The sequence below is a fragment of the Arachis hypogaea genome, chromosome 11 (assembly GCF_003086295.3).
Source record: "Arachis hypogaea cultivar Tifrunner chromosome 11, arahy.Tifrunner.gnm2.J5K5, whole genome shotgun sequence".
Lineage (NCBI taxonomy): Eukaryota > Viridiplantae > Streptophyta > Magnoliopsida > Fabales > Fabaceae > Arachis > Arachis hypogaea.
The window spans coordinates 147,191,658-147,214,176 of record NC_092046.1 but is presented as its reverse complement, the minus strand read 5'-3'; the positions used below and the strand labels follow the sequence as shown (position 1 = coordinate 147,214,176).

At 36.3% G+C, this 22,519-nt stretch overlaps 3 protein-coding genes across 5 annotated transcripts; 2 read left to right on the top strand and 1 right to left on the bottom strand.

The window, feature by feature from the left end:
- Positions 1-2,890: 2,890 nt before the first annotated feature.
- On the top strand, positions 2,891-5,039 carry LOC112723482 (UDP-glucuronate 4-epimerase 1). The gene has a single exon (XM_025774872.3). It carries the CDS (start codon positions 3,399-3,401, stop codon positions 4,695-4,697), a length of 1,299 nt encoding a protein of 432 aa, XP_025630657.1. The 5' UTR covers positions 2,891-3,398; the 3' UTR covers positions 4,698-5,039.
- A 3,182-nt stretch (positions 5,040-8,221) lies between these two features.
- Positions 8,222-11,402, top strand: LOC112723484 (uncharacterized). 3 transcript variants are annotated; one of them, XR_011868071.1, is made up of 8 exons: positions 8,222-8,538; positions 8,917-9,041; positions 9,178-9,215; positions 9,514-9,624; positions 9,716-9,935; positions 10,132-10,168; positions 10,913-10,954; positions 11,031-11,402. XR_011868071.1 is itself a non-coding variant. In XM_025774873.2 (8 exons), exons 1-8 carry the CDS (start codon positions 8,398-8,400, stop codon positions 11,099-11,101), a joined length of 645 nt encoding a protein of 214 aa, XP_025630658.1. In that variant the 5' UTR covers positions 8,222-8,397; the 3' UTR covers positions 11,102-11,402. The 3 variants fall into 3 exon arrangements, 1 of the variants encoding a protein (XP_025630658.1); XR_011868070.1 differs by having other exon boundaries at positions 10,028-10,168; XM_025774873.2 differs by having other exon boundaries at positions 9,716-9,795.
- Positions 11,403-13,262: 1,860 nt separating this feature from the next.
- Positions 13,263-15,689, bottom strand: LOC112723481 (protein FLX-like 4). The gene is made up of 4 exons (XM_025774871.3): positions 15,406-15,689; positions 14,427-15,044; positions 13,769-13,908; positions 13,263-13,677 (listed from the first exon to the last, which is right to left on the bottom strand). The coding sequence occupies exons 2-4, from the start codon at positions 14,915-14,917 to the stop codon at positions 13,460-13,462; spliced, it is 849 nt and encodes a 282-aa protein (XP_025630656.1). The 5' UTR covers positions 14,918-15,044; positions 15,406-15,689; the 3' UTR covers positions 13,263-13,459.
- Positions 15,690-22,519: the final 6,830 nt, after the last annotated feature.

The following is a 22,519-nucleotide window of genomic DNA, read 5'->3' as shown; positions in this document are numbered from 1 at the left end:
GGGGGGAGGGGACGGCTGAGAAGGAGCAGAAGAGGAGATAACAATAGGTTCAGAAGGGGTCCCCAAACTACGGGAAGAAGAGGTAGGAGGAGGAAGAGAGGAGCTAGTTACCCTGGCGCCACCGGTCCTGGTGCGAGACCTTGCCTTGGCCTCCTGAACCCTTTGATAAGACTCATTTGAATTCTTCCTCGCCATCTCTGCAAAAGAGAAACAATTAGTAAAACAAGTCGGTAACTACAAGTCGGTAACCACAAGTCGGAAACAAAGTGGATAAGTAAAAGCTACCTAGTTGCGACTGGACGAAGGATGGTGCCCCCTGGAGAAATTTTTTAGTGTCCAAATATGGGGCCCTCCCCCACACTTCTCGGAGGAACCCCACAATGGCTGCCTCCACTTCGTCCAGGTCATCCAGACCATATTTCTCACAGGGGGAGGCCTCCAGCCAGTATAGAGGAAAGCGAGGAGAAGAATTCTCATCCAAGAAAAAGGGGTGGTGACCCTCTACAGCTTGCACTTTGAAAAAATAATTTTTGAAGTCATGGAAAGATTCATCAAAAAGGGTGAAGACCCTCCGACCTTGTATGGCCCGGAAAGACACCCATTGTTGTTTATTATTTTGCCCACTGAAGGGCTTAGTTATATGGAAGAGAAAAAAGAAAATCCTCAGGGAAGTTGGAAAGTCTAAAGCATGGCTGACAAATTGATAAATTTTCAGAAAACCCCAGGAATTGGGATGAAGCTGGGTAGGTGCAACACGGCAGTGGCGTAAAACATCAATCTCAAAGTCAGAAAAGGGAAGGAAAACGCCCAGGCGGGTAAGCATGCTCTCATACATGAAAAAGAAATGAGGGGCTGCCTCCGAAGCCCTCCCAAAACAGACCCGGTCTTCTGGACCCGGGGCAAGTAGTTCATACTTCGGCTCATCCTCATCAGAGGTGCAGAGCCGGTGGCGAGTGCAAAGATCAGTAAGAAAATCAGTGTCGACCCAAGGTTCCTCCCCCAGGACTGTGACATCAACCCACTGAGCAAGACTTTCAACAGAAGACATTTTCTTTCTTTGGAAAAAGGGTTGGTAAAACCTACAAAAGGAAAAAAGAAAAGAAAATAAAAAACACGGTCTATAAGGGGGAAGTACGGAATCAAACAGAGGTATATGGATCAACCTATCCATCTAAAAAATAAAAGCATACAAACAGAAAGCATGTCGTTAAAGGAAAAGAAGAAAAATCTAACCTTTATCTGAGAATAAGGTTGGAGAAGATGAAAGCCTTTAAATGCAAAAATACTGCACGAACGGATGAAGAGAAAATTTGAAAAATTGCAGAAACGAAACAACGAAAGAGATGGAAAGTATTTATAAACACGTTAGGGGCATAATGGTAAAAACGGGCAGTCATTAATGGGTGCACCGTTACCAAGGTAATTAATACCTACGCGAACCTTTAACAGACGCGACGTTCGATTAGACGTAACTGTGAAAATCAAAAGTCATGAAAAGTCACGTCGGTTGCGCAAAATCATGTCGGTTCCCTCATAGGTCGGCTACGACCCCGAGTAGAATACTCGAACCCAATCCTAAAAGAGAAATTGGGCTCGAGTAGGGGCACTGTTCATATCCTGGCCCAACGCTAAGACCCAGGATCCAAGTAAAAATGCCCAACCCAAAAGAGTTGAGCCTCACACTACACAAACCAGATGCCACGAAGTCGGCTATCTTCACGACTTGCTCTAAAGAAGTCGGTACGAGGATCAGCTGGCAGATAAACCCTCCCTCAAGAGGATAACTGCCCCTAGAATCTCTCTAACCACTTCCAAGAGCCATATCTCAACCACCCTAAGATAAAGGGACGGTTATTCCCCTTAAAAGGTGTAACTACTCTAACGGTGGTTATTGGTCCATCCCTATAAATACACTGACACTTCTCATGTATCTCAGAAGCTCCAATACTCTCTAGACCTGCTCACACCCTTGCTGACTTTGGCATCGGAGTGTCTTTGCAAGTACCACCCCCCATTCGTTCATACTCACAAGTCGGACGGAGGCTCCCAAGGCGCAAACCCACACGAAGGCTTCCTTCCTCAGACGATTGGGCCAACCCACCGAGTCCAGCCCAACAATCTCCGGTTACCCATCGTAACACTTAGCTTGAGCTTCTTCACATGGACTAAATTCCAAAAAAATTAAAAGAAAAAATAATTCCTATAAGTTTATTTATGTATTTATTTATTCAATTTGTCTATTGCTCTGCAGATTCCTAGTAAGGTCATCACTTCTCCCCTGCACATGCTTTGGCATGAGTCAAGCCATGGATTATTGTGTATAATAATCATTATAGTAATAATCATATTAAATCACTAGTTAGACAGACTTCCTACTCAATTTAAGGTCAGCATATATATATACGGACGATAAAATTTACATAAAATTCTTCTTTTCTTTTTACGTTTATTTTCTTTTTATTTCTAAACTCTAAATCCTCTCCATAATAAAATGAAAAATTAAACTTAAAACAAACAAACTTTCAATTGAACTTAGACTTTATGCAAAAAAGAAACGATAATAAACTAAAATTAACTATCTTGTTTCCTTAACCGCGTTTAGACTGAATTTGCAGAGTGAATAGCATTTCTTCTTATATAGCAAGTAGCTAAACGAGGGTTTCCTAATATTTAGGTCAAGGATATATTGTTGCTACTATTAGTTATTCACAATACTATAATTACTTGTTCCAGTTAATACACGGTTTTTCTTCATCTCCTTCCCACCCGAAAAGAGAGGCAAAAGGCAGTGGTTTAGTCGTTACTAGTAGTAGTACATAGATGTGTCATGTGTACTACTTAAAAATCCTGGTATTAATGCAGTCATGCGGAGATGAGTTTGTTTAATATAAAAATATAATTATTTGAAAAAGAAAAATTTACCGGGAAATGTCATTTATATAACATATCCGGTGCAGAAATTAAGAAAAAAAAGGGCTCAAATTCGCTGTTCGCATTATTTAATTTATAATAATAATAAATAATAATAATGTGTGCAAGTCCGGTTCAGTGAATGGTTGTGTTGTGTGTGGCTCGTCCACCCACCCTTTCCATTGTTAAACGCGTTCACGCGTATACTTGTCGCTTGTATGTGGGTGACCACTATATATAACCACCTCCTTCCCGATTGGTCCTAAATCTTAATAGCAGGTGCAAAGAAAAGAAAAGAAAAGAAAAATTTGCATCCCACCCATTTTTTCTTCCTCTCTTTCTATCTATCACTTGTCCCCTTTCCCTCCCTCATCCATCACCATTCACCAACCAACCACTTTCTCAAAACACCAAACAAGCGAAAAGCATTTTCATTCCCCTCATTTTTTCTCAGCAAGAAACAAAAGAAAGAAAGAAAGAAAGAGAGAATGCCGTCATTGGAGGAGGAGCTGTTCCCGTCGACCCCAGGGAAGTTCAAGGGGGATAGAGCGCACAACATGAACCGCCAGGTCTACCGTTGCTTCGCCTCCACAAGCACCATGTTCCTCTGGGCTTTGTTCCTCATCGCCCTCACCGCATCCTACCTCAGCTTCCAGGGCTTCGTCGACTCCGGCAGCCGCTACCTCTCCGCCTCCTGGGGCGGCATCAACTGGGAGAAGCAGCTCCGCTCCTCCGCCCAGATCCAACGCCACGGCGGCTTCTCCGTCCTCGTCACCGGCGCCGCCGGCTTCGTAGGCTCTCACGTCTCCATAGCCCTCAAGCGCCGCGGCGACGGCGTCGTTGGCCTAGACAACTTCAACGACTATTACGACCCTTCCTTGAAACGCGCACGCAAGTCCCTCCTCGAAACACATGGCGTCTTCATCGTCGAAGGTGACGTCAACGACGCCAAGCTCCTCGCCAAGCTCTTCGATGTCGTCGCTTTCAGCCACGTCATGCACCTCGCCGCCCAAGCCGGCGTCAGGTACGCGATGGTGAACCCTCATTCCTACGTCCACAGCAACATCGCCGGCCTCGTCACGCTCCTCGAGGCTTGCAAGAACGCTGACCCTCAGCCCGCCATCGTTTGGGCCTCGTCAAGCTCCGTCTACGGGCTCAACGACAAGGTCCCATTCTCCGAAGCTGATCGGACCGACCAGCCCGCCAGCCTCTACGCCGCGACAAAGAAAGCCGGCGAGGAGATCACGCACAGTTACAATCACATCTACGGGCTTTCCATCACGGGCTTGAGGTTTTTCACTGTCTATGGGCCCTGGGGGAGGCCCGACATGGCTTACTTCTCTTTCACCAGGAATATTCTCCAGGGGAAGTCAATTACGGTTTATCGGGGCAAAAATCGGGTCGATTTGGCCCGTGATTTTACCTACATTGATGATATAGTGAAGGGATGTCTCGGGTCACTGGATACCGCGGGCAAGAGTACCGGGTCGGGTGGGAAGAAGCGAGGGCCCGCTCCTTATCGGATCTTTAATTTGGGTAACACTTCGCCCGTGACCGTTCCAACTTTGGTGAGTATATTGGAGCGTCACTTGAAGGTTAAGGCCAAGAGGAATATTGTGGATATGCCTGGAAACGGCGACGTTCCGTTCACTCACGCCAATATTAGTTCGGCCCGGAGGGAATTCGGGTACAAACCCACCACCGATTTGCAAACCGGGTTGAAGAAGTTCGTTAAGTGGTACCTCTCTTACTACGGCTACAATCACGGCAAGCCTGTAAATTATTAAATTTTTTGTTTCCTTTTTATTTGGGAACGGCTATTTTTCTTCCTTTTTAGTCTGCTAGATTTTTTGTTTTTTTTTTTTTGGAAAAATTACACACATGGGAAGAAAAGAAACGAAAGGACCTGGTCAAGAACGAATGAAGGGAAAGGAAACTAGAAAGAGAAAGAATTTCTTGAAAAAGGAAAAAAATAAAAAGAAGAGCAGAACACATTCTTTGCTTGAGAGGCCAGCTAAAACAGCTGTTCCTTAGCTGATTTCTTTTCCCTTTATTTTTTTGTATTAATTGTTGTTTTTCCTTTTTTTTTTTTTCTTTTTGTAAAGAAAGAAAGTTTAAGTTTGTTTTTATCTTACCCGATTTATTTATTTTTTGAAATTTATCGTTCTCCTTCCGTAGTTGATTAGTAGCTTAATATTATAGTTGAATACGATACAAATAGTTGCACCGTAATTTTCGTTTGTTCATCAATCACGCGGCATTGTGGATGATCTGATCTTACTCCATTGAGCACATGCAATTATTTTTTCTGTATTGTATAAGTTTACGTATATTTTATTTTCTTTTGACAAAAGGGGCAGCATGATAAAGATGGTTAGATTTGAGGTGAGGGAAAATGATAAAAGGGTGGAGACAGCTAGGATGATGGTGACAAGTAGTGGTGTTTAGATGGGATCCGCATAAGTAGTGGAAGCTAGAGAACGATAGTAGTAGCCGTTGGATTTTGGGGATTTGGCTAGTAGATTTCTCCATTCTCCAGCTGTAAAGTGCTATCCAGTAGACTAATGCACTGCACTGTGGGTTCAGGAAAAAATACACAAACTCATGTATACCTGTTCAACTTGCCGACAGTACTATTGGAGATACTATAAAATAGGTAGGGATAATGGCGTATTTAGATCTATGTTGAAATTTCATACATATGTTTGGGCTTTTCTGGTGGGTCCTTTGGCATTCTTGGTGTTCTGTGATGTGAAGTGAATGTGACCCTTCTTTTTTCCTTCTATTAATGATTTATTTAGTATAATAATTGGAACTATGGAATCCAATAGCGTGTGTACAGGTTATGAATGTGCTTTTTTAAATAGGGTCCCCAAAGGGTGGAGGGGTTAGTGATTTATTAGCGCATTAATCATTATAGCTTAGTGTTGCGGATGTTATTATGCATTGGCTAAAATCGGCATGTCTCAAGCAATCAATAGAGCTATAAGAGAGATTTTAATTCAGCTGTTTAGATGAATATTTGTACACTATAGGTAACGTTTGTTTTGAGTTACTGACACGTACACTGAGAAATTGACTTAGCATCTGTTTGTTGGTTTAAAAATTGGTACTAAAATTTTTGTCTCTATCTCTAAAATTTTAATATTTCAGTATTTCTAAAGAGTGGAGACACATGGATTAAAATTTTTAGAGATGGAAACTAAAACTTTAATAACATTTTATACCTAAAATACCTTCATTTCAATTAATTAATTTTAATTTTATCCTTTATACAAATTAAATTAGAATTTCATTCTTATTTTAATTTTTGTCTCTCACTTTGCACCAAACAAAATATTAAAATTTATTTCAATATTTGTCTCTTAGTTTCTGTCTCTCTCAATTTTAGTCTTTCCATCTCTATCTCTCCATCAAACGCTACCTATATGATTTGATGTGAATACACTTTGTATATACGATTATTATTAATATTAATTAAATATTATCTAAAATATTAAGAATAAAATTAAAAACATACAGGAATAATTTTGACATAGATGGAAAATATTAGAAATAAAATCGAATAAATTAAAAACATTAAAGATATAATTGAATAAAATTAAGAGAAATGCTAGGGACATCAAGTTTTATGATTTGTAGCTATCAATTAGCCATCATTAATATTTTTAATGGTATAAAATTACATCTAATAGTGTAGGATTACTCACTCTTTTCTTGGTGGTTAAGTGCTGGCCAAATTTTAATGAAAGTACTCGCCTCATAGACTTTCTCTAAAATTAAATATCAAGAATATTTAAAAAAAAAATAATAAAATATTAAAGACAAAAAAATATATTTTGTTTTTAAATTTTTAAAGATATTTGTATATTTTAGAATATTTAATAAAATGTTATATATTAATAAATAAGTATTTTTTATTTATTAAAAGTTATTTTTATTGACTTATTAGATATCATTATTATAATTTTTGAAAAATTAAAATTTTATCAATCTTGATTAATATTCCATCCACGCAAAAATTAAGAAGATTAATCACTTCTTATGTATTTACATGTTATATAGGATTGAAAAGGTCAGGGTATAGAGGCAACGTTAAACCTTGTTGAACTTCGTGTAAGATCGCTGCTTGGAATTCCTTCATTTAGGCCTCGGATTAATGAGAGTTAATAAATTGAAATTATGCTATTATTTGGATTTGTTTTAGAATAAAAAAATAAATATTTAATTATGATTATATTTAACAAAAATATTATAGATATACAAAAATCAGTTATTAAATTAATCATATTATATTTGTATATAAATATAATATATATGCGTTATTTAACTTATCTTTAATATATATTTTATAATTTAACATAAATTTTATACAAATAATTAATTTAATATTTGATTTATATATATATATATATATTAAAATATTAAAATTTATGTATATTAAATTATAAATTCAATAATGATTGAAATTAGGTTTTTTCAATTTATTAATTGTTTTTTTTATTATAAATTAGATTTTTTTCGATTTATTGATTATTATCTTATTTTTATTTATTTTTATTTTTTATAGGTCAATACTCTTTATATATTTAATTTTATCTTCATAATTTACAATTTCAATCTAAAAACAATTAAGTCACAAAAAAAAAAATCTAACAACAATCAATAAAATTTTATCTTTTTTTATTCTTTCCCAATTTTATTATTTTTGCGTATTTTTTTATGTCCTCTTCCCATTTTATTAAAAGTTGTGGCCAAATACGAGCTAATTTTTTTTTATATTGGAGGAGTCTTCCCATTTTATTAAAAGTTGTGGCCAAATACGAGCTAATTTTTTTTTATATTGGAGGAGTGTGTGAGTTGTGCTTGGTTATGGTGTATACAGGTGTTAGACACAGATGTGGGACAGAGAGAAATCGGACAGTCCGAATTCTTTGTTAAAAAATTCGTTGATCACAAATCGGACTGTCCGATTAGTTTTTGTTTTTTTTTTATTTAACATGAAATCGGACCCTCCATTTACACTTTTTGTTTCTTTTTTTTAAAAAAACTGAAAACGGACCCTCCGTTAACCATTTTTGTTTTTTTTTTTAATTTTTCCTTTAAAACAAAACGGACCCTCCGTTTTTAGTTTTTTTTTTTTTAAATCAAAACGGACCGTCCGAGTTTTATAAAAAAATTATTTTTTTGTACATCTCTTTTAATCGGATCGTCCGAGTTCCTTGCTCTAAATTGTTCGGTCCGATTTCAGCCTCCTGACACCACATGCAGAAAAAACACCTCTATTCTTCATAATGCTGTTACACCCCACACCTTACTCCATATTAAAAATAAAAAAGGGCCAAATACCTAGTTCAGACAGTTCCAAGAGAGCCTAACTGAATCCAAACGAATTTCCCTCTGCATTTTGCATGATTTCTCTTTCTACTACGAAGCTGAAATTCAAACCCCTTAGCTTTCGCACTCACTTTCGCTAGGGTTTATCGCATGGCCGCTGCATCTCCATCCTCCCCTCCGTCAAACGCCGCCGCCACTATTCCTCCTCTACCTCCTTCTTCGGCGGTTCACGACGGACCTCCTTCCGCTTCTTCTGCAATCGATTTCCTCTCCATATGTCACCGCCTCAAGGTACTTATTTCCGCTGCCCTAGTTTATTTGAAACGAGGCATGATTTATTCGAAATTCGGTGCAAGAGCTGAATCTTAAGACCAGATAATCTTAATTTTATTTAAGCTAACTGGAGATACTATGTATGTACAGGAGTACAGGAGTACATCAATCTAACGAACTAATATCTCTAATTAGCTTAAATAAATCACATTAGGTGTAATAGATTATGCTGTTCCATTGTGTTTGCATATCCGGAAGATAGCCTTAGGTTCAAATTCCGAATGTCATATAATATGCAAGTCAACTGGAGATTTCAATTACAGTTGATATTTTGCTCAATTGCTTTTGATTTGGAGTTCATTCATTTGTTTGGATTCTGTGTCTGATCTGAAATAGACAACAAAAAGGACGGGATGGGTTCGAAGAAATGTTGAGAATCCAGAATCTATTGCTGATCATATGCATCGAATGGGTTTGATGGCTCTCATTGCATCAGATGTCCCCGGTGTAGACAGAAACAAGTTAAATATACCTTTCATTCCCCTTTGTTACATATTATATATGTTTCTGGCTTTATGGTCGTTATTGTGCAGCTGATGATTTAATTACACAAGAGAGGGTAGGTTTTCAGCAACTTGTTTTTCTGTTAATTTTCAGGTGCGTGAAAATGGCTATTGTTCATGACATTGCAGAAGGTATGCTGATTTGCAGTTTGCCTTGTGCTGGTTGTTTTTGTCTAAAAATAATAATGGTATCTTTTTGGCTTTCACATGCTTCATCTTGTGGCTAAGAAATGCCGAGTTCAGCTGAAAAGTAATATATTTAAGGTAAAATCAATTGAAACATTGCTGAGAACAGGGGTCAACAAGGGCAAGTTAAAGATGAAAATAAGTATATAATTGTCTAAGTGGTTCTTCTTCTTATGCTTTATTCTGAGACCTTTAGTAAGTTCTTTTTAGTAAGAATTTCTTACTTTGGTACTTTGTTTAATAGCTATTGTTGGGGATATATGCCCTGAGGATGGAATTTCAAAGGAAGAAAAGAGTCGGCGGGAACAAGATGCACTGGACCATATGTGTAATGTTCTTGGAGGAGGATCTAGAGGTACACATTTTCATTCTATTATTGAGCTTGATAATGAGCAGTTAAAGAAAACTCACATCCCTTGATTTTTAATTCAATTGTCACACTGAAGCAAAGGAAGTAGCTGATTTGTGGATGGAGTATGAAGCAAATTCTTCTCCAGAAGCAAAATTTGTCAAGGACCTTGACAAGGTTTGTGGCTCTTTCTGCTATTCTTCTTTCAGGGATTCACACCCAGCTATTGGGTCAATGCTTGCTTGTGGTTGTTATTATGGTCTTTGATTCACTACAATCGGTACCCGTTGGCTGATTTTGATTACTAACCTCACCAAGTATGAACTATCCTTTGGGCTTTTCATGATGTTTTCTATTCCATTGCTACTTTTTTGAGTGGGTTGTATGAGTTGTATTTGTGTCATTGCAGATTTAAACGAGATAAGAAGTAGCAAATTTATCATCAAGATTCTGTTAGGCAGCAATGGTGATTATTCTTTAACCTTTTCCTTCTATGGTTCTTGTTCAATGCAGGTGGAGATGATACTTCAAGCTTTGGAATATGAAAATGGTGAGATAGTTCATTAATTCTATTTTTTCTCAATAGTTTTAGGCCTTGTTGAATCCTTTGAAAATTATCCTGATGTTAAAACATTAATTCCACATGATGTTGAATTTTGGGCATGTTAAATGTTTCACACCAGGATCCTCCACGATTGAATGGTTTCCATAATTAAGGCAATTTTGTTGGACTGGATGAGGTTGTAAGCTTTGTAATCTTCGGCGACTTGACAAATGAGCCTTAACATTATAGTTAGCTAGGAGTACTTACTATTGAAGAACTTGTTACCATAGGGTGCCATTAGTGATTAACTCAGTACCATAATAACGATTAGGAAAAGTCTAGGGGGGCCAGCAATTTTATTAAATTCTGGCCAGCATGTAACCAGCAAAACAAAAATGAATAATCCCATACCATTAGATGAAATCTCACACCATTAAAAACATCATTGATGACTACTTGATGGCTACAAATCATAAAAGTTGCTGGCTCCCTAGCACCTCTTGTTATGTACAAGTCTCAGAGCAACAGATCCATGCAGGATACATCCCACTAAATATTATAAAATTTGGTCAATAGAATGTCTCTGATTGTTTTACTCTCCATTTTAGGAGGCATGCATATTTAAAAGTATCATACTAATACATTGAAATGAGTGGGTATTGTGATGTTTTTGGACTAACTAGCATGTAATAAGCCATATGGTTAAAAATCTTTCAGTTTTGAACTTTGTTCTCTCATGGCTTTTTACAGAGCAGGGGAAGGATTTGGATGAATTTTTCCAGTCAACTGCTGGTATGACTTTCCTCCTCATCCGCTGTTTCCTATTGATACTTATTAGTGTTCCCTGATTGTGGTGAATATTTTACAGGGAAGTTCCAAACTGAAACAGGCAAAGCTTGGGCGTCCGAGATCGTGTCAAGAAGAAGGAAGAATAACTAAATGCTCGGATCAATCTGATTGAGTGTGTAGTAATAGCAGCATAGCTTTTACCAAGAAAAAGGAAGCAATGGTAGCTGTGCAATGAGACCAGCCTATGCTATTTCCCATCCATGTCCCGGATCGGATAGCGGCAAGCTAAGCCATTATCCTGCCCATGGCGCACAGTACTCATAACCTACCAAATGTATGTGAAGCCGCCAATGTTTAGAGTTATCAATCAACTTTATTGAAATAGACAAATTATCATTACACATCCAATGGAGAAGCAAATGGTTAAAAGTACAGTTAAAATCAGAAGAAAGAATGTTACGAAATCACTTAAATTTAAAGACTTGAATTTATCTAAAATAATTGATAAAAAATAATGATTATAATTAATATTAGTTCTAACGGCAATGATTTGTTAAAATGAATATAAAATGATTTTATATAAGATTTTAACTGAACACTATAGTTGATTTTCTAAGAGAAGTATTAACATACGCGTGTTATAAAAAGGATAAAAGAAAAACGAAGAAAAAGTTTCATCTTGAAGGAAATAAATTATTAATAAATGAAATCAAATAATTATTTTTAAAAAATAGTTTTAAAATTTTGATGTTAAATACATCAAAATAATGTATTTCCATATGTTTAAATAATGAATTCTGAAAAAAAAAAAAAGTAAAATGTGAAAAGTTATTAAATTAAAATGTATTTCCATATGTTTAGTATAGTATAATGTTCGTTTGTTCGTCAAATCGCGTGAGGACGAGGACCGTTGGTCACGAGAAACGGTTAATGCGGGACAAGACCCGAGCGCGAGTGGTGCGAGCAGCTGCAGGGTCAACGATCATCGGTTGGACGGCGGGTGGAGTTACCTGCAAGGACACTCCAATACTAAATTTAGTATCCGTATGATGAGACGGCTAATTAGGGTAAAGGATGTGACATACGTCAGAAAAAGGGTAAGTCCCTCTCCTTTTATACCTTGTATTTTAGGTGGGTCACATTTGCTTGGGCCTAGAAACTTGATAGCTGTGGAGCCTAGAAACTTCTGACAGCTGTCCAAGTCGTTTCCAGGAGGTAGCGTTGCATCTTGGTTGTCCTAGCATGTTCGGGTTGGAGACCCGTTGGTTTACTCGGGTTAGGTTGATGATTCGCCTAATGGACTCCAGCCCTTGCGACTTTATTGCTTTTTTTTAGTTACATTTTAGAAGTGTAGTTAAAGTTTTATAGTCATTAAATACGATTGATATGACCAGTAAACATCGGTTACGAGTTATAGCTCGGAAACGCATAATCCTCAATTATAACCGACCTTTTTAAGAGGACAGCATTAATCTCTAATTGATAACGTTGGATATGTAATTAATCCTCTCCTCAGACGTTACAACCTCGTCCACACAGGCATAAAAGGACGAGGAAACAGTCAAAGGTAAGATCATCTTTTGATGAAGAAAGAGTATTCATACACATATATCCCTTTGCTAACTTAAGCATTTGAGTGCCTTTGCAGGCACTCAACCTCCCCGCTCCAGTCAACCGACGTATACTACACTTTGTTGGGAAGGATCGCCGACCTTCGTCAAGAGCCGAGTTATACCTCCACTCACTCAGGCAAGAACAACGATAATTATAGATATTATAGAAAGAGACCTGCTACACATACATGTTTTTTTGGCATACAAGTTAACCCTAACTCAACAAAACCCACTTTCATAATGCGCGCCTAAAATCACGACGTTCCTCCTCCAACGTTTGGATCCCGCGTTCCTCCTCCTCCTCTTTCTTCTTCCTCGTTTTATGGTTTAACATTCCTTAAAGGAGTATACTACATTAAATTTAGTTAATAACTTCCTCATTTTAAGGTTTAACATTCCTCAAAGGAGTACACTATATTAAATTTAGTTAATAACTGCTTATTGAAAATAATACTTTAGAAATCGATAAAAGCCAGAAGACATGCACATGGTTAATAATAAACTACCATATATCCATGTATCATTCAACAAATTTTCATAAGATCATTCAAAAATATTTTTCTGTTACTTATCCCAATTCAATTTTTGATAGGTGAATGATTATCTCCAAGGATTGAACTTAAGAGCAGTGATATTTTAAACCCAGTGTGGTTGTTTATGAACATACAAAACAACCAAAAACAATAACAGCAATAACATACAAGCAACATGATTCATTACATAGGCCACTCTTGCAAACACATTCTACAAAATTTGAGAAAAATATTTTTACCTTCTTCAAAATCTATACAATTTAAGTCCCTGCTCGAATTTATGGCTTTAAGCAAATAATTGGAGATGGCGTGATCCATAATGAATTTTGCATAAAAGAACGTTACAAACAATTAACTAAACTTCATCTCCGAGCAACTGAGGGATCATAAGATCCTGTCCATACAGCACCACTCCCGCCACAACCAGCACTACTGCCCGCTGCTATGCCATTGCTATCTCCATATGGTACAACGTTTTCTCCTACTTGAGCAAACACCGTCTGACCATGACCTCTCCCATAAGCATCAAGAAAGGGTACAGTACTGTCTACAGGCGTAGCAGCTCCAAACTGGTTTGGAGCTGTTTACATGGTAAGAGTGCATCAGATAAAATATTTGATAGAAACGCCACATAAAAGTAAAGCACTGACATACAAAAGCCAAAGAGTTACCTTTTACTCTTTTCTCAACGTTCAAAATCTCAGCTCGTAACATTTCAACTTCTTTGGCCATTGATATTAGATTGTTCTCCTTGGCTTTCATTTCCTCCACTAGCTCTATGTTTTTGTTCTTTTCATACTCGAATGTGGCACTATTAACACATTTACAGAATCAACCATAAGAAAAAAGATAAATAATGAAGAACAACAAGAGAAAGTATGCAACATGACGGGAAAGAATTATTTAAAATATTAAGCATGTATTATTTGATAGATATTATAAAACCACTTTTCAAACATTTAACGTTTTATATGATTCTTGAATCCAATGGCAATAACACATGTGGTATATCTTATCAATAAGAGAATCAACCAGTATATCACTCGCAAATCGCAATACACACTTCTAAAATTGATATTATTGCTTAACTTTTCAACTCTTCTTTTATTTGAGTGGGAAGAGAAAAAAAAATTTCCCCCACCCACTAAGTGTGGTCAATTACATCGACTAAATGACATCCAAGTATTCTGTCAAAAACTAAGTTTTAGGAAAGCCTTTTCAATCACATTGTAACAATGAATTGAGTACCCTTAAGAATCAAGCATCAATTCCGATCTACATGCATATGAAAACAGGCATGCAACAAAGTTAACAGACTTCAAGACTCACCGTAATCTTTGGTGCTCTAGCACTAAACTGTCCAGTTCAGCCTGCAAATCTGGAGTACTCTGAACATCGCTACAAGCCTTCTTCAGTTCCTCAGTGGCTCGTTGAATTCGGGCACTCAATTCCTGCCTGGAAGTTGCCAAGCTCTGTGCATCAATAAGGGCCTGCTGCAGTTCCTTCTTTATGCTGTCACCAGCTCTAATATCTACCTCCATTTTAGCAATCTTATCCAGTAAAACTCTGATCTGTATGTCACTTTCCGTCTGAATGCTTCTAATGTGTGACTTCACCTTTTGCACATCCTGAGTAGCAACCACAAGTGCCTCCCTTAAGGCCACATGAGTATTTGCCAATTTCCGGTTATCCCCAATGAGTCGCTCTATTTCTACTTCCTGAGCAGCAATTTTATTCTCCAACAATTGAGGAGAAGGCAGGGACTCCAAAGAACGACCGGCAGCAGAACTCAAACCAGGAAATGTACCGTGCCCCATCATCCCAGAAACCTAAATCGCACGCCCCTCTAACAAGCAGGCGGATTTTTGCCCCTAGCAGCCATTCATCAGACACATCACAAACTTCTTGTTGAGCAAGTAAACATCAATACAAGAACCTCCAAGATACCTACAATCAAATGCACGGCTCCAATTAACACAGATGCAAAGAGTCATGATCCTTGTTAACAACAAAACTGTCAAAGTCAGAAATGAATTCCACAAATGAGACAACTTCCAAAAATGTTAAGAGCAAGCATTACATCAAAAGGTATAATGGATATCGCTTAACAAGTGGCAAAGTGCAAGTGATAGAGTATGTTATTGAGGCTAAGCATTTAGAAGTTAAAAATCACATGTTTCAAATAGTTTGCATCATACTGAAAGGTTCATGGTGAGGTAGGAGTATGACCTCGATTAATAGAAGAAACATAACAGAATTGAATAAAGTGGAGCTTAATTTCACATAAAATCAGAGACAAAAACCGAACCGATGATAGGAGGAACTTTGGGGGCGGAAGAGACAAGTCTGTATGAAGCCAAACAAAACAATTGGCGGAACAGTAACGGCAAACGGCGAATCTTCTCAGGTCTCATTCATTCACACGGCAAACGGCGACGGCGACGGCGACGGCGACCGACTACCACAACAAGCGAAAAAAAAAAAGTCTCCGCCCAATTTACAGAATTTCATACAAGAGGGTTTTCGTTTTGCAAAGACCAATGTAGTATTGTTATTAATTAAAAGCTTGTTGTGAAATAAAAGATATATATAATAGAGATGTACAAATAGAAGACTCTAGTATTAAAATAATTAGCCCAATAATAATTTTTATATATATAATAATATTATATGTTGTAATGTGTATATATATACAAAGATAGAAAGAAGTATTAAAAATAAAGAGAGAGAGAATCGCATCTGTTTATTGTTGCAATCTCAATATAATAAAGATGGTTAATATTGCTATTAATATTATATGTAAAGAGTAATAGAAAATAGAATTTAAAATACTTATAAAATAAAAGAAGAGAAAGAATTGTAGTAGAAATATAAGAAGAAGAGTATTTAATTGCAGCATAAAATAAGATTGATTTGTATGAAAAGGAAGGGAGAATAGTATTTTGTTATTGCTTGTAGTGTACATATCATGCACTGAGGATGTCTATTTATACATGCAAGGAGGCTATAATTTTCAACTATCATTAAATATAAGGACATTGATAATGTAGCCATTCAGCATGGAAAATATGATCTGCTCATGGTCATCCATTTTTATCCTTATCGCAACACTCCCCCTTGGATGACCATTAAGGATTATTGTCTCATTAAAACCTTACTAAAGGAAAACCCTGTGGGAAAAACCTCAGTGAAGGAAAAAGAGTACAATATCCTTTGTGATGGGGACTGCCTCATTAAAAACCTTGTCAAGAAAAACCCAATGGGAAAAAACCTGACCAAGGAAAAAAGAGTACAGTCTCCCCCTCTTGTCGACATCATTTAATGTCTCGAAATCGGCGCATCCCAATCTCATGTACCAATCTTTCAAAGGAGGATTTCGGGAGTGACTTTGTAAATAAATCTGCCAGATTGTCACTTGAACGGATCTGTTGGACATCAATTGTCCCTTGATTTTGGAGGTCATGAATGAAGAAGAATTTGGGAGAAATATGCTTTGTTCTATCACCTTTGATGTATCCACCCTTAAGTTGAGCAATGCATGCTGTATTATCTTCAAACAGGACAGTTGGAGCTATCTTATGATCAATCAGTCCACATGATGACATAATATATTGAATCAGACTCCTTAGCCAAAAACACTCGCGACTAGCTTCATGAATCGCCAGTATTTCAGCATGATTAGAGGATGTTGCAGCAATTGTCTGTTTCGTGGACCTCCAAGATATAGCTGTACCACCATATGTAAACAGATATCCTGTTTGAGATCTCCCTTTATGTGGATCAGACAAGTAGCCAGCATCTGCATAGCCAACTAGTTGTGACTTGGATCCATAGGGGTAAAACAATCCCATATCAACCGTTCCATGAAGATATCGAAAAATTTGTTTGATTCCACTCCAATGTCTTTTGGTTGGAGAGGAACTATACCTTGCTAGTAAATTCACTGCGAATGATATGTCAGGTCGCGTATTATTAGCAAGATACATTAGTGCTCCAATGGCACTAAGATATGGTACTTCAGGACCAAGGATATCTTCATTTTCTTCTTTAGGACGGAATTGATCCTTTTTCACATCCAAAGATCTTACGATCATTGGGGTACTTAATGGATGTGACTTATCCATATAAAATCTCTTCAAGATCTTTTCTGTGTATGTTGTTTGATGAATAAAGATCCCGTCTTTTATATGCTCGATCTGCAGGCCGAGACAAAATTTAGTCTTTCCAAGATCTTTCATCTCAAACTCTTCTTTTAGAGTTTTTATAATTGTTGGAATCTCTTCAGGAGTCCCAATGATATTTAAATCATCAACGTACACAGCAATTATAATGAACCCAGATGTAGTTTTCTTTATGAAAACACATGGGCAGATATCATCATTCTTGAATCCGTTTTTGGCCAGATACTCAGTAAGACGATTATACCACATTCGTCCAGATTGCTTTAGACCATATAAAGATCTTTGCAATTTGACTGAGTATAACCCTTGCGAATATTCATTGGATGGTTTAGATATCTTTAATCCTTCAGGGACTTTCATATAGATATCCCGATCTAATGAGCCGTATAAATAGGCTGTTACCACATCCATTAAATGCATATGCAGTTTATGATATGCAGATAAGCTGACCAAATAACGCAAAGTTATCGCATCCACTACAGGGGAATACGTTTCTTCATAATCTATACCGGGCCTTTGTGAAAAACCTTGTGCCACAAGTCGGGCTTTATAGCGCACAACTTCATTTTTCTCATTTCGTTTTCTCACAAATACCCACTTATATCCAACAGGTTTTACATCTTCAGGTGTACGGACTACAGGTCCGAAGACTTCACATTTTGCAAGTGAGTCTAATTCAGCCTTCATGGCTGCTTCCCATTTTGGCCAATCACTTCTTTGTCGACATTCTTCGACTGATCTTGGCTCAAGATCCTTACTTTCATGCATGATATCTAATGCCACATTATATGCAAATATTTCATTGACAATTGTCTTATTTCGGTCCCATTTCTCTCCTGTAAAGACATAATTTATCGAGATCTCGTCATTTTCACAATTTTCAGGTACCTGAACGTCTTCTGGCGTTATATCAGAATTTTGGACAACTGCGGGTGTCTCTACTATGTCTTTTTCAACAGGAATAGTATTTACCTCTTTTCTCTTTCGAGGATTTCTATCTTTAGAACCGACAGGCCTGCCACGCTTCTGGCATGTATTTGCTTCAGTGGCTATTTTTCCTACTGGGACATCAATTCGAATTGGGACATTTTCCGCCCTGCCACGCTTCTGGCGTGAATTCGCTTCAGTAGCTACTTGTCCTACTGGGACATCAATTCGAATTGGGGCATTTTCCGCTGGTATATAAGATTTGGTTATCCTCTTTGTATCGGAAAATGCATCAGGCAATTCATTTGCTATTCTTTGCAAATGTACAATCTTTTGAACTTCTAGTTCACATTGCGCTGATCGAGGATCTAAATGCATCAACGATGATGCATTCCAATTAAGTTCCTTTTCAGGAAACTTATTCTCTCCCCCTAATGTTGGAAATTTTGATTCATCAAAATGACAATCGGCAAACCGGGCTTTAAACACATCACCAGTTTGTATCTCAAGATACCTCACTATAGAGGGAGAATCATATCCAACATATATCCCCAATTTTCTTTGGGGTCCCATTTTGGTGCGATTAGGTGGTGCAATGGGAACATATATCGCACACCCAAATATTCTTAAATGGGAAACATTTGGCTGCTGGCCAAAAGCTAATTGTATAGGAGAGAATTGATGATAACTCGTTGGCCTCAAACGAATAAGTGCTGCGGCATGTAAAATAGCATGCCCCCAAACCGAGGTTGGGAGATTTGTTCTCATAAGCAAGGGTCTAGCAATTAATTGGAGGCGCTTAATAAGTGATTCTGCTAACCCATTTTGTGTGTGAACATAAGCTACTGGATGTTCAACACTTATTCCATTGGCCATACAATAAGCATCAAAAGCTTGGGAAGTAAATTCACCAGCATTATCAAGACGAATTGCTTTGATTGGATTTTCTGGAAATTGTGCTTTTAATCGAATAATTTGAGCCAGTAATCTCGCAAACGCCAGGTTGCGAGAAGATAATAAGCACACATGTGACCATCTCGAAGATGCGTCTATCAGGACCATAAAATATCTAAAAGATCCACATGGTGGATGAATAGGCCCACATATATCACCTTGAATCCTTTCTAGGAATTCAGGGGACTCAAATCCAATCTTTACTGGTGATGGCCTTAAAATTAACTTCCCTTGAGAACATGCAGCACAACAAAATTCACTAGATTTAAGAATCTTCTGGTTCTTTAGTGAATGTCCATGAGAGTTTTCAATAATTCTCCTCATCATGGTTGTTCCCGGATGACCCAATCGGTCGTGCCAAGTTATGAACTCATTTGCGCTAGTAAACTTCTGGTTTACAGTGGCATGTGATTCAATTGCACTAATCTTGGTATAATACAACCCAGATGAAAGTGAGGGTAATTTTTCTAATATAACTTTCTTATTTGAATCATGAGTTGTTATACATAAATACTCATGATTTCCCTCATTCATCGTCTCAACATGATATCCATTTCGGCGAATATCTTTGAAACTCAACAAGTTTCTCAGAGACTTGGTAGATAATAGTGCATTATTTATTATAAATTTTGTTCCTCCAGGAAACAAAATTATAGCTCTTCCGGAGCCTTCTATCACATTGCCTGAGCCAATAATAGTGTTAACATATTCCTCTTTTGGCACAAGATGGGTAAAATATATATCACTTTTGAGAATAGTGTGTGAACTTGCACTATCCGCAAGGCATACATCTTCATTACATATCCTTGCCATTCTTCAAAAAACAAATAATAATAAAATGAGTAGTATGCATAGTTAAATTGAATACTTGATCAGAATTATTTTTTTTTTTTAAGAAACACTGTACATAAAATAATGTCATATACTGAAATTTTATTTTAAAATTTGACACAATTAATAATTTCAAAATTCATAAATATTAATATTTCATTATTTATGTACATCACATTTGAAACTTAAATACATAGAAAATAAAACTTTAACAATAAATTTTTTACATTATTTATTTACATAGATACTTCACAATTTCACATATTAAACTATTTCATCATTGATCAAATGGCCAATATTTCCTTCAGGGTCCTCAAAGAAATCAGATACATCATAATGAGTGGTGGAGTTCTCAGCATCATTTGAAACAAAATTTGTTTCCTTTCCTTTGTCGTTCTTTTTCAAAGATGCCTGGTAAAGATCGACTAGGTGCCTTGGGGTACGACAGGTACGTGACCAATGGCCCTTTCCACCACAGCGGAAACACTTCTCCTCGGTTGATTTATTCTGCCCGATATTCTTTTCTTTGTCCCACTTCTGGTGAGATCCTCTCTTTTGAACATAATTCTTTTTCCTTCCATAATTTTTCTTGTTATTAAAAGCTTGCCATTTACCTCTTCTGGGGTAATGATTTGCCGCATTTACTTCAGGAAATGGGGCGGCGCCAGCTGGGCGCGCTTCATGATTTTTCAATAACAACTCATTGTTGCGTTCGGCAACAAGAAGGCAAGAAATTAACTCAGAATATTTCTTAAACCCTTTCTCTCGATACTGCTGCTGCAGGAGCACATTCGAGGCATGGAAGGTTGAAAAAGTTTTCTCCAACATATCATGATCAGTTATTTTTTCCCCACACAATTTCATTCGTGAGGTGATCCGAAACATTGCAGAATTATATTCATTTATAGATTTAAAATCTTGTAAACGCAAATGCGTCCATTCATACCGGGCTTGAGGAAGTATCACCGTTTTCTGATGATTGTACCTTTCTTCAAGGTCTTTCCAAAGATCTGCAGGATCTTTTAATGTAAGATATTCATTTTTCAATCCTTCGTCAAGATGACGACGGAGAAAAATCATGGCTTTAGCTTTATCCTTCTGGGATACATTATTTTCAGCCTTAATGGTATCTCCAAGATCCATTGAATCAAGATGGATTTCAGCATCTAATATCCATGATAAATAATTGTTTCCAGATATATCAAGAGCATTGAATTCAAGATGAGAGAGCTTCGACATAATGAAAATTTGTTACCTGAGTCTTCCTAAAAATTTGATCAGAGTCTCGTGCTGATAACGTGTTGTGAAATAAAAGATATATATAATAGAGATGTACAAATAGAAGACTCTAGTATTAAAATAATTAGCCCAATAATAATTTATATATATATAATAATATTATATGTTGTAATGTGTATATATATACAAAGATAGAAAGAAGTATTAAAAATAAAGAGAGAGAGAATCGCATCTGTTTATTGTTGCAATCTCAATATAATAAAGATGGTTAATATTGCTATTAATATTATATGTAAAGAGTAATAGAAAATAGAATTTAAAATACTTATAAAATAAAAGAAGAGAAAGAATTGTAGTAGAAATATAAGAAGAAGAGTATTTAATTGCAGCATAAAATAAGATTGATTTGTATGAAAAGGAAGGGAGAATAGTATTTTGTTATTGCTTGTAGTGTACATATCATGCACTGAGGATGTCTATTTATACATGCAAGGAGGCTATAATTTTCAACTATCATTAAATATAAGGACATTGATAATGTAGCCATTCAGCATGGAAAATATGATCTGCTCATGGTCATCCATTTTTATCCTTATCGCAACAAAGCTCTTCATTTTTTCCGTTTTTCGTATGCAAATACTCTTTTCTTTCTCTATTTAACCAACTAAAGTGGATAAAATCTTGATTAAAATAATCGAGAAAAAGCTACCTTTGTATTGATTTTTTTTACTCTAAAGATTACCTTTTATGTATATTATATTAGAAATGAATATTTCAAATTAGTTTTTTTTACTCTAAAATATATTTTTTGTCCTGAAATTTGGTAAAAATTTAAAAAATATCCTTAAATTTTATTTTGTTTTAATTTTGTCTTATAAGTTTTTGATTTGCATCAAATATATCCTCAACGGCTAAATTTTCAAAAAATTTAAAACCAATCTAACAACAATGCATGAAAATTATGCTTGATTTGCTTGTGTTGAGGGTTATTCTTATGAAATTATTGTTGAATCAGTCTTAAATTTTTTGAAAAATTAGCCATCAGAAGTATATTTGATGCAAATAAAAATTTTTTGGAACAAAATTAAAACAAAAAATAAAATTTAAAAATATTTTTAAAATTTTTGTCAAATTTTAAGAATAAAAAATATATTTTATCCTTAATATTTAATAAATTAATATCTAATACATGATATTGTATATAGAAATTAGGAATTTTTTATAAGAATTGAGTTGAAATATTTCTAAAAATATTATATTTTATAATATTAAATTATATATTTTGATGTT